The sequence below is a fragment of the Pseudorasbora parva genome, chromosome 8, assembly GCF_024679245.1.
Source record: "Pseudorasbora parva isolate DD20220531a chromosome 8, ASM2467924v1, whole genome shotgun sequence".
Classification (NCBI taxonomy): Eukaryota; Metazoa; Chordata; class Actinopteri; order Cypriniformes; family Gobionidae; genus Pseudorasbora; species Pseudorasbora parva.
Window position 1 is genome coordinate 27337288 of NC_090179.1, and position 13239 is coordinate 27350526.

A 13239-nucleotide genomic window follows, 5' to 3' on the forward strand; every position below is an offset into this window, starting at 1 on the left:
GCAGCTATCGTCTTACATTCAGCAAATCTTCAAGCCTTAAGAGTAATGCGAATCACTAGTAAACATGATCCCCTTGATATGGCTCAAATGTCAGCAACAAAGACGTTTCATCTACACCTGAATCCACTGAGTGATTTATTTCTGAAATACCAGAGGTCATAAAAAAAGCTTTTGATTGTTGGCATATTTCTCATAGTAGCAAGTTATATTGCTGCAGGAAACAGAAAAACATGAAAAAAGTTTTTATACCCGCATTCGGATTCAATCAGACCTGTACAATTGCAGCATTTAAAAAATGTTTTGCTGTTTATCCTTGAGGAAAATAGCATTTCTTATTATCAGTGCTTGGATGCAAAACGATTACAGCTTGACTATTCATCCCTTAAGAAAAAAGGACATCCATGGCTGAATCCATGGCTGCCCACTGCTCCAGGTGTGTGTGTGTGTGTGTGTGTGTCCGTGGATTGCAGTGTGTATGTGTGCAGTGTGTTTCACGTTTACATTTTGAACCAACACAGAACTGGCTTGAGTTGAATGACACTATTGTCCTTTTAGAGCTACTTTACTGCAGAATTTGAATGTCTCATAATTTAAGTTTATGAGTGATCTGTATTGTATAAAGTGCTTTAAAAATAAAAATGAGCATGTCCTTTTTGAATACTTTATATCCATAATATGTAGATGCTATCATAAGCAATTTGCTGTCTATTATCTCTAGATCTGGTTTAACCAGTGGCATACATTTAGGGCAGGATTATATGTTGGCCCAACCAAGGGCAAACAGGATGTTAACAACAAACGTTGTTTGACTTGTTAACAATTGGAAAACAATGCTGTTTCTAGTGCCGCTGAAATGACACAGTTCACCTTTATTCTCCTTTAGAGGTTGAACAGCCTCTTGATGACATTAATGAATGGCTGCTAATATCTTTGTGATTGATTGACAGGTGATGCACTGCGACTATGTGAAAGCTCAAGAGAAAGACAACGCCGACTCCGCCCCCTTCTCCCCTTCAAGTCCAAGAGAAAAGTGGCTACGCAGACGCACACACGTCAAGCTCAGGGTAAAAAAAAACGCTCTCACATGCATTGGAAGACCTCCAAACACCATTAAGCTTTGCGCTTTCACCCAGGCCTGCAGTTGACGTGATGGACGTTCAGCTTACTCTTTATAAGTGTCCATTGTAATTAATTGTAGACCTCTGTGCATGAAATCTGCAGAGTAAGGTTAGTCATAGTCAGAGTAATCAGTTAGATGTCAGTGTGATAGAAATATCCATCTGCAGCAGATTTTTATTAAGAGGTAATATGTGACCCTTGGAATTGATTTTCAGCAGCTAATATGTGGGAATATTGTTTTTCTAGCAATAAAAATCGCACTGCATGACATATTGGTACTATTTGGCTTATCGGCTGATTGTTTTTATTTTTTATTGTCCTTAAAGTCAAAAAAGTGTCTATATAGTATATATATTATTTTCACCGAATAATCCACTCATTATACATAAAGATGAATTGTTCACAATAAGATCAATAGGATACATTTAGAAAACAGAAAGAGTACATTTCCATTCAAATTATTTCTCTTAACTGTCTGTTTTATATTTTTTATTAATTTAAATAAAATATTCTGGAATAATATGTTTAATATTTAATACTTTATTATTAGAATATTATCGGCCATGAAACATACATAATAATTAATCAGCTTATCAATATGTGCCACTATTTTAATTTCAGTGCCTAATTGAAAATAATTGGCTGGTCTCAATGTCCGATTGTAAAGTAAACTGTCAGTATCACTGTAGATTTGGTGTAATTGCCTTAAATATTCAGGACTTTTATACACTTTCTCCCTTTTAAGGACATTTCCCCCTCAGAGCCCTGACTAATTTCAACCTCTGGTCTGCAGACAGATGTATAAACACACACACACACACACACACACACACACACACACACACACACACACACACACACACACACACACACACACACACACACACACACACACACACACACACACACACACACACACACACACACACACACACACACATCACTCAAGTAAAAATGTGGACTGTTGCAGAGTCCTGACATTGTAGAAGAACTAAAAATATCCATTCCCTGCCAATGCTTTGAGTTTCTCAAATGCAGCACAATAGCTCAGTGTGTGTGGGCAGAAATCTGCGCCTTACGAAAATAAGCATCACGGCCGACCTTGATACTGCTCGGAGGTACATCAACACAATTACCTAACAGTGCTGTTGAAAACTACAGCCTGAGAAGGTTTACTTGGGTATGTGTTAGGCTCGCGTTCAAAAGAACCCGCCATAATAAAGACCAATTCTTCCCAGTCCTTCACTGAGGTTAAGTATAGCTCACAGAAACACTCCTGTGTGTTATCACCGCTACCTTTTCTTTTCACAGGGAATGGTGTTTTGATCACTCAAGACCTTGATCTGAAATCGTGGTTATTTCTTCCGCCCGCTGAGCCCTTCTCAATGCGCTGATGGCCTCAATAGAGTTTGATCTGAGCTCTTGCTAGCCTTTCAAAGGCTTTTCTATGCAGTCGTGTTGTTTTCGAAAGACTCTCCTGATTCTGTTGTGAGACCCTGAATGTCTTTATCCACTTGTGCATGTGTGTATATATGCAGCATCATTTTGGCTCAGTAAACGGCTTGCAAGGCATAAAGTCGGCGCCAACCTGAATCCATGTTTTTCTTACTTAGCAGCATTCTCCTATTTTGGATCAGCCTTGTGTCTGAAGGTCCACTCAGGTGTATCACCGGCTGCTTATTGGCTGTGTGTGGAAATCGCACCAGTACGTGTCTATTTAGATAGCCCATCATATGGCAATCATGTATAGGCCCATGCCAAGATGATTTATTGACTGACTTAATCAATATGCAAATGGCTGCAAGCTGGGTAATGTTTAACCGCTTCATTAAATGACAAATCTGCACAATCAGTCTCATTAGCTTGTGTGGGCTAATGATTTACGGGGTTGTACAGCTCTGTGTGGGCTCATGCCATGCTAACATGATAGCATAATATTAACAAAGTCACAGTACTTAACTTAAACTGAGATTTTTTTGAGTGGGGATTGCTAATTCAAGTATTACTATGAAGATTTGTCATGCATGGAGTATTAGTTGAACTATAATAGCTAGGGACATTTGAGTCGGGCTTATGGTGGAAGCTTTTGTGAATTCAGACGCTGTCTCAAAGTCTTGTCTTTGATCTATAAAGCGGCAGAATAAAAGCTTCTTGTGTTTATCTTCCTCTCTATGTTTGTCTGCTTCCTCTGCTGGCATGAAGGTGACTGCGGACAGTTATTTTCAGGATTTGCATAGCTCTGTGTTTTGCTTGCTTTAATTTCACATTTAAACACAGCTGCCTCAGCAGGGGCTGTAGGATTTTGTCTTCACTGGGCTCTGTGCAAAACAGCGATATCATTAAAATGAAATGTATTGAAGGAGGGAAGGATTAGAGTGTGACACCCTCTTTTGGAAGGACTTTGTACTGCATACTTATGATACTGCCCCTTTCTCTTTTCCCCCCATCTGTCAGTAATGGTGTATTATCAGTGTCATTTGCTCATATTGTGGCAAAGGATCTCTTGTGGCAAAAGATAAACAAGTTGAAAAGCAGAGACAACCTAACATCTCCATTTTCCGTCGGCAGAATGTCACTGGCAACCACAGAGTCAATGATGTCATTGCGACCGAGGATGGGTATCAGACCCTTGTTGGTCGTTTCATGTACGGTCCTCTGGATATGGTAACCCTGACTGGAGAAAAGGTAAGAGAACAGGGGTTCACTATGCATTTAAACAAGCTATGTGTATGCAATAACAAACAAATCTGTATAAAATTATGTTCCCTTACTAGTATCTTTTACAGTATCAGTACCCACTCCCAATTCTTGCACCTTGTGGTAATATGTTACTGCATTAGTAAACAGTTAGAATTAGTGATGTATCAATAAGGAAATTATTCATTATTTACATATTGAACTCAATAATCAATATATTGGCAATCTTGGGGAAGTTATAATGTAATATATATTACATTATATACAACATATATGACCCTGGTCCACAAAACCAGTCATATGGGGTCAATTTTCATAATAAATAAACTTTCCATTGATGTATGGCTTGTTAGGATAGGACAATATTTGGCCAAGAAAAAACTATTTGAAAATTTGTAATCTGAGGGTATAAAAAATGAAGTCCTTAGAAACACATATTATTAATAATAATACATTTTAAATATATTTACTGTAGGAAATTTAGAAAATATCTTCATGGAACATGATCTTTAATTAAATTTCTAATGATTTTTGGCATAAAAGAAAATTTGATAATTTTGACCCATACAATTTATTGTTGGCTACTGCCACAAATATAGCCATGTGATTTATGACTGTTTTGTGATCCATGATCACATATTATACATTATTCATATGAAAACAATATTTGCACAACTTAATATTTACACTACTATTCAAAGGTTTGAGCTCAGGATTCTTTAATGAATTTAACTTTTTTAAAGAACAGCATTTGCCTGAAATAGAAATCTTTTGTTACAATATAAATGTCTTTACTGTTACTTTTAATCCATGCAATGCATCTTTGCTGAATAAAAGTATTCATTCATCTTAAATGTCCCATTCTTCACGTGTTTTCGAAGCTTTGATTATGTTTACAGTGTGCAATATAACATGAGTTCATGTTTCGCGTGTAAAAAAACACAGTATTTTTCACACAATTTACTTATCTGTACAGCGCTGTTTCCTCTGTCCTAAAAACGGCCAGACGATTTCCTTGTTCTATGAAGTCCCTCCTTCAGAAATACGTAACGAGTTCTGATTGGGCCAGCGCTTCCCGTGTTGTGATTGGACAGAAGCTTAGCACACTTTTCCCGGAAAGGTCCCGCCTCTTACCATAATGGGGAGATGCAAGCGCTGAATGTGCGCTCTTCTCCACGTGGGAGAGCAATAAGACCACGCCCCCTATTTTGCGTGTTCTTGTGGGCGGAGGGTTAGTCAACAAACGGTTCTAGTGACGTCATTCCTGAAGGAAGTGCAGGGGTGTAGTCCAAACCGGCCGTTCGCAGTTTTTTCGTCGTAAAAAAAAATATCTCGCTTGGCATTGAACTTTGAGCTTTATCATTTTACAGGTATTATTTATGCTCCAACAGCAACGTTTCACACTAACTTAAGTTTAAAAGATGGAATCGTGAAGAACAGGACTTTTAATGACCCCAAAGTTTTGAACAGTATTGTATATCAATATTTAAGTCAATTAACTCTAATAAAGGGTATCGTTGACATTTAACATTTTGACTATTGAAATTTTGGTGTCGTGACAACCCTAGTGTGCCTCAATAATCTCCCTCAATCTCATTCGCTCCTCCTCACTGTCTGTTTTTTTGTTGTTTTGTCTTTTAGGTCGACGTGTATGTGATGACCCAGCCGCAGTCGGGTCGATGGGTGCACTTAGACACTGAGGTGACAAACAGCAGTGGCAGGGTGACCTACACCATCCCCAAAAGCAAAAAGCTAGCCGTGGGAGTCTATCCCATAAAAATGGTTGTCAAGTAAGTCAATGGGAAGATTCTCTGAAGATTACTTGTAATGTATCCAAAGGGCTGCATTTCAAGGTTGTCTCAGCGGGGATCATTTGCGAGGATTCCAAGAAGCATTCAATTGGCACTTGTAAAACTCTCACCCTGAGGGCTTCTCGTTGTTAAATTGATCTCAAGTTTGATCAAGAGCCGGATCTTTGTTCTCCTCACACCTCATGTCACTCTTTCCTCGCAGGGGTGACCAGACGAGTGCAGAGGCCTTCCTGACGGTGTTGCCACGGGGGATGGAGTGTGTTGTCTTTAGCATCGATGGTTCATTTGCCGCTAGCGTCTCTATTATGGGCAGTGACCCTAAAGTACGGCCTGGAGCTGTGGATGTGGTCAGGTAACAAATTCACTGAGTGGTTTTGTGTGTAAATGTGTGTGAGAGAGAATCGATGTTTTCATTTCATGCCATAGCAATATTGAAAAGAACCGGCCCGCCAGTGAAACACAATTGGATTTCATTTAATAGAGAGATAGGGAAGTGCTGATACCAGAAATCAGATGGGGTTTGGGATTCACAAATGGACAATCTTGGGTTGTTTCCCAGACTGTCCTTGGGCAAATTTACTGCTTTGTCAAATGCAATCTGTTGTTGGAGGACCAGGCGCCATGACTATCCAGAAATCAGTCCCCAAATCATGGGATTGTGCTGAGGGTAAATTATGGTATTTTGCGTGCAGACACTGGCAGGACCTGGGCTACCTGATCATTTACATTACTGGCCGTCCAGACATGCAGAAGCAGAGGGTTGTGTCCTGGCTCTCTCAGCACAACTTCCCCCAGGGAATGATCTTCTTTTCGGAGGGGTTGGTGCACGACCCACTTCGCCAGAAAACCATCTTCCTCAGGAACCTGGTGCAAGAGGTGAGTCGGTATGGTACCGTGTCCATGCATATATAGGTCATTCCTGTTCTGCAGGACTTTTTTGAACTCTGTAACTTGTAAAATTTGAATATGGCTGCATTGTAGTTTAATGAAGTGTTTCTACAAAAGGGTACCCTAGACTTTCAGAAATATGCTTTAGTCAAGCTCAGGCACTTCAATTGTATGAATCATAACTTCTTATGTGCAAAGTGGAAAATGAATAGGATGGAAGTCACAAGCTGAATTTAAACATTGCTCAGTGAGGGATCAAGATGAGGGTGTTAATTTTGATTATTGTTCAATAATAATATTTATCATATAGATATTTATGATTAAAAAAATAAGAGTAAAAAATATTACCATCCCATACAAGAAAACATCACGGATTTCATCATATTTATTGCTTATCCATTGATTTCCATTGCAAAACTTGCTGTTGTCTTCCCAATAAAAAAAAATTATGTCACTTGCTGGAGGATGCTGTCATTGAGGAATTTCCTTTTAGTAGTATAAATTGATAGAAAATGAAAGTTGATGACCTATAATTTTAGATTAATTACTAGTAAACACGGTTTTGTTGTTTAGTTTTTTTTTTTAGAAAACATGCTTTGTTTTGAAATATTATAATTTATTCCTCAATTGTTTATTAAATTGCCAGATTTTCAGGTCAGAAGCACCTGAGAATATGGAAGAATTGTAAACAAAAATTCACCCTTATTTTCAGTTAATTGTGTTTGGGATCAGTTAATTTTTTCAAAATAAATTCATACATTTATTCAGCAATAACATCGATGATAATAAGAAATCTTTCTCAAGCCTCAAATCAGCCTATTAGAATGATTTCTAAAGGATAATGTGACTGAAAATAGGCATAATGGCTGCTTGAATATTCAGCTTTGCCATCACAGGAATAAATTACATTTTAAAATGTATTGCCAAAATCTAATGCCACATTGCACATAAGAGACTCCTTGCACAAAATGTTACCAGCACCAAACTTTGAAATGGCAGTGTATATTAGAAATATATGATGGGAATTATCATACAAGACCACATAGTAGGAAGTATCATACGTAAGTCACTTTTCTTTATTCCTTTATTTCCGCATCTCTTGGCCTAGTTCTCTCACGCTCACTTCCCATCTCATGCATGAGTAGTCACACAGGAACTTAGGTGTTTACGTAGTGTATCCTTAGGCCGTCTATCACACTTTGCCCTTTTCTCATGTTGGCAGTGTCACATTAAAATCAACTGTGCCTACGGCTCCATGAAGGACATTTCCGTCTATAGCATGCTGGGCCTCAGCCCCAACCAGATATATATAGTGGGACGGCCCTCCAAGAAGTACCAGAATCAGTGCCAGGTTAACTGACTTTGATTCTTCCTTGTCTTTCATTCAGTTTCCTCCATAACTGGTAAAAATGATCAAGTTTTCTCTAATATTTTCTAATTTAATCTTGTGATCCACCACAGTTCCTGAGCGAGGGCTATGCGGTACATCTCTCCTCCCTGCAGTTCAGTCACAGAGCCCGGCCCAAGAAGACGGCTTCAGTGCGAATGGTGCTTCGAAAGGGCTCGTTTGGTCTTTCGGCCAAACCAGACTTCTTGTGTAAGCGCACACACCTTCGTCGCACGATGTCGGTGCAGCAGCCTGAGCCGCCAATGACACCCAACCCTAAGCCAGAACGAGCACAGAGCCAACCCGAGACGGACAAGGACCACGGGGGTGGTCCAGGCCATACCATGTGGGCACGGGGGTCCATGCTCCGTGGTGACACCACTCCCTGACCCAAGAGAAACATTGGAGGGATGGAAAGAGGACTAATGGGATTGATCTCTCGGTGGACAGGGCCTAGGTAAGCCACATTCGGTAGCGAGATTGTTTAAAATGATTTAAAATGACAAAAAAAAAAAGATTTAAAATATACAAAAAAGCTATAAAATAAGATCTAAACTGAAATTTAGATTTAATTATTAATACTTCCTTTTTTATATATAAAAACAAATGTTTATACTACATTAAAATGCATCAAGAGGATTTACCTTATATTGGGTTGAAACTTACTCCTTTTTGTGATTAAAAATGTATTTTGAAAAAAGAAAAAGATTTTCGCCTCTAATCATTATACAGAGATTTTGTATGAGAATGGAGCATGCTCATATTTTAAATTTGATTTAAATGAAAATTTCAAATGAGCACAAATCTAATATTCTCATCGCACCACAATTGTGCTGTAAAATATTCCAAAACGCAATGTTAGTTTTGCTGAATTAATAACCCAAAATTTGTATTCAGGCCCTAGCAGTGTCAGTTTTCTCCTTGAATAATTTAGAGGCTTAATCCCGTCAAATAGGGGAAAAAATGATTAGGGACAGTACTAGTGCCTCGACATCCTTCCAAACCTCTGCATTAAATCAGAGGGTTTTCCTCCCGCTCTGGTTCGTTCATAATCAGGACTGTAGAAAAGGCTGAAGGATTATTAATAGAGCCTGGGCCTCCCACTGCCTCATATCATATCTCGCCATGCAAATCTGAATGCAAATGTGCAACTGGGGGGCTTCTCTGCTGGGCCCAGTGATCCGCAAATAGAGTGCCCAGACATGTTCCGACTACAGCGTTCTTCCTTTTTGCCAAATAATGATTGGATTGTTACTGTCTGTGGCCTGCGTCAGGCTCAATGGGAATCATTTGTAATTTTCTCTGATGATTTTCATAATGAAATAGATTTATTCGGGCGCTCATTGGAGCGTGACTGCTGTGTGAACATACCTTAATTCACAATCTCTCTCCTCCCTCAAACCAACAGCATCTTTACTACTTCTGCTGAAATAACACACCATATAATAAGACAAATCCAACCTGAGCTGATAAACACTCTTCAGTGAAGTGCCATCCGCATGGATCTGACACAGCAGCACACAAACTTTGAGTCCTGATGCTCTGTTTCAGCAGAGGAATTCAATTACGTCCATGTTTCATCCGTCCGTGATGCTTTGGAGTTGTACGTCGGGAGCTTCTGGATTTATTTAACATCCTACGAAGGATTCCTCACATCCCCCATCAGGAAGAAAGAAGATATCTGGAAACATCAAATTTCCTCATGCCTAAACAATACGGAGGAAAAGGGAGGGCAAGTATCCCGCTGTTCGGACAGGTGGCAGCGCTGACTCTTGCAATAATCCCTCTGTTTTAATATTGCAGGCATTTGTCTGCTCTCTGGGCGGCTGTCTACAGCCCGTTTGTGGCCAGACGGACTTGCAAAACTGTACATTAACCTTTTGTGCCAGTGTGGCGACCTGGTCCGAACTGTTGTCGGCCAGGCTCTGTTCAGCCAGAACAGAACAGAGTCTGACAGTGAGGGCCGCTGCTGCTGAACTCCGCCCACTTCTCTGACGGGTCACGCCACAACTCACAGCTCTCTGGTACACTGCAGAAGCATATTTATAACCAGCCGTGGTTTTTCTTGTGCCTGTCTCTGACCCGTGTTGTAAATATAAGTGGCACTGAGACGAACATAATGTGTTTGATGTAAATGAAAGTGGCAATAGCTGACTGCAGCAGTGCTCACACTGTAATAAAGCATTTTCTTAACCAGTATTTTTGTCTCTTTTTCCAGTACAAATATTAAAACATCCTTAAAACAAGATACATTTACTTGAAGCGTAAGAATTATTTTCGGACAGTATATCTAAGGAATAGATAAATAAATGAAAAATTGTTCGATTTGACTGAAAATTTGGATGGTGAATTTCATTAAATAACATACCCTACCATTCAAAAGTTTTTATTATTTTGAAAAGAAATTTAGCAAGGATGTAAGCAATATAGTAAAGACTTTGACATGGTTGCAAAAGAGTTATATTTCTATTCATTAAATGATATTAAAAAAGTCAATGTTTCCATAAAAATATTAATGGCTGCTGAATATTCAGCTTTAATGCCACAGGAATAAATTGCACTTTAAAATATATAAAAAAATCAGTTACAAGCATTGGTGAGCATTAGAGATTTCAGTAACACTTTAAATTAAGGTTTCATTAGTTAACATGAGCTAATAATGAACTCCACTTTTACAGAATATATTAATCTTTGTTAATGTTAATTTAAGCATTTACTAATATATTATTAAAATCAAAAGTTGTATTTGTTAACATAAGTTAATGCAGTGTGAAGTAACATAAACAATGAGCAGCTGGATTTATATTAACTAACATTAAAGGGATAGTTCACCCCAAAATGAAAATGTTATCCCCAGGTTATCCAAGATATAGGTGACTTTGTTTCTTCAGTAGAACACAAATGAAGATTTTTAATTGAACCGCTGCAGTCTGTCAGTCAAATAATATGAATGGTAACGCATGAGAGGAAAAAAAAACATGCACATACAAATCCATATTAAACCTTGCGGCTCGTGGTGACACATTGCTGTCTTAAGACACGAAATGATCGGTTTGTGCGAGAAACCGAACAGTATTTATATAATTTTTACCTCCAATACACCACTATGTCCAACAGCCTTCAATGCACGATCACTTTTCGAGTATGTAAGGTCTGTACACGATATTGATATATGTTCGCGCACTGAAGTCTGTTGGACATAGGGGTGTATCAGAGGTAAACAAAGATTAAAGTGATAGTTCACCTAAAAATGAAAATGTGTTGTTTATCTGCGCACCCCCAGGGCATTCAAGATGTAGGCGTGTTTGTTTCTTCAGTAGAACACAAATGAAGATTTTTAAATCCAACCGTTGCTCGTATAATGCATGTCAATTGGATGTTTTCTATGAGAGCCTCTATGAGAGTAAAAAACACATAGACATATGAATCCATATTAAACCCTGCGGCTCGTGATGACACATTGATGTCTTAAGACACGTAGCGATCGGTTTGTGCGAGAAACCAAACAGTATTTATATAATTTTTTACCTAAAATACAACACTATGTAAATCAGCTGTCCCCACGACATTGCTGCCTGCAAGTGAGGTCAAATTACACAATATGGCGTAGATACTCGCAAGAGATAACTTCCGCCGCTTGCCATTGAGATACACCGTATTTTGTACATTTGACCTCACTTGCAGGAAGTGATGTAAGTGCGTTTGTACAAAGTGTTGTATTTGAGCTAAAAAAATATATTAGTTACTGTAAATATATTAGTTACTATACTGTTCGGTTTCTCGCACAAACCGATCGTTTCGTGTCATATGACATCAAGATATCACCACAAACCGCTGTGTTTAATATGGATTCATATGTCTATGTGTTTTTACTCTCATAGTGGCTCTCATAGAAATACGCCCCATTGACATGCATTATACGAGCAATGGTTGGAGTTAAAAATCTTCATTTGTGTTTTACTAAAGAAACAAACACGCCTACATTTTGGAAGCCCTGGGGGTGCGCAGATAAACATCACATTTTCATTTTTGGGTGAACTATTAACCCTTTAACAAATAAAGTAACAAATGTACTGCTCATTGTTAGTTCATGTTAGTTAAAGGAACCTGCCAACTTTTTGGGACATTAGAGTTAAATAAGAGTTAGAGTTAAATAAGTCCATGCATACCATTCTCATCTCTGTGCGTGCCCTAGCTCTGTCTGATGCACCCACCGCTAGCCTAGTTTTGCACAAAGACGAGAGGTAAACAGCTCGATCTAGCCTACTGCTCAATAAGTGACAAAATAACACCAACATTTTCCTGTTTATATGTTGTGATGTGTATAGTTACATTGTGCCCTAAGAACGACGGAAAATTAAAAATTGTGATTTTCTAGACCGATAGACTAGTATATATATAGACTAGTAACTATATTCTCATTCCTGTGTAATAATCAAGGAACTGTGCTGCCGTACCATGGGTCCAGTGATGCAATGATATTATGCAGCGCTTGTTGCCGTTATTTTATCACTTATGGAACAGTAGGCTAGTTATGGCAATTATGGCATGCACAGAGATAAGAATGGTATATATGGCCTTATCTAGCTCTGGGGGATACGGTGAATAAGCTAAAGTCCCAAAAAGTCGGTGTGTTCCTTTAACCAATGTTAACTAATGAAATCTTATTGTGAAGTGTTACAGATTTTTTTCTAAATATCTTACTGACCTCAAACCTTGAACGGTAGTGTATACATTTTAAACATTCTCTGTATATGTATTTTTTTGTTGTTTATCAAGTAAATACATCTTATTAACAATATTTAGATATTTTGACTGAAAACCAAGAGAAAAAAAATCTGATTAAGAAAATATTTTTTGTAGTGTACATTAACTGGCCAAATTACTGTTTTAAATGCGTATCGTAAAGTGACTGTGATTGTTAATATGTCATTATGTCACATTAATCGGTTTTATCAGTACAACACACACATTGATAATTGTTTACATGTAAATCCATCTCACTGAGTATGATGGTCTTGTTGAAGAACATACTATATTAGTATTTTATGCTATACTTGAGGACAACCTTGATGTTTCAATAAAGAAATGTAAATAAACTACTTTGTTTGAACAAAAGACACCAGCAGGCCGCTATAATGACTCTGCCAGAGGGTGTCCTTAGTCAGTAGTTCTTGTAACGTCACATTTTTTCCTATTGCAATTACTGATTACTGATTTTTGGTATTTTGTATTGGGCTGTCTATTGAAAATGGCAATTATTTTCTTGTATATTTAACTGTAATTCTTTATATTACCCTAGGAACTGCGTGAAAGTGGGTAGGCATGAGTGTTTTG

The 13239-nt window shown here is 38.2% G+C and overlaps 1 protein-coding gene across 2 annotated transcripts in view; it reads left to right on the forward strand.

Moving 5' to 3' along the window:
* pitpnm3 (PITPNM family member 3) overlaps nt 1-10148 on the forward strand; it is a 110125-nt gene extending 99977 nt beyond the window's left edge. For both annotated transcript variants that reach the window (XM_067450590.1, XM_067450591.1), the window contains exons 13-20: nt 948-1064; nt 3688-3804; nt 5458-5606; nt 5830-5979; nt 6320-6503; nt 7738-7866; nt 7977-8359; nt 9311-10148. In XM_067450590.1, coding sequence (XP_067306691.1) covers nt 948-1064; nt 3688-3804; nt 5458-5606; nt 5830-5979; nt 6320-6503; nt 7738-7866; nt 7977-8291 — 1161 coding nt within the window. In that variant the 3' untranslated portion in view covers nt 8292-8359; nt 9311-10148. The remainder of the gene's footprint in view (nt 1-947; nt 1065-3687; nt 3805-5457; nt 5607-5829; nt 5980-6319; nt 6504-7737; nt 7867-7976; nt 8360-9310) is intronic.
* The last annotated feature ends 3091 nt before the right edge of the window (nt 10149-13239 follow it).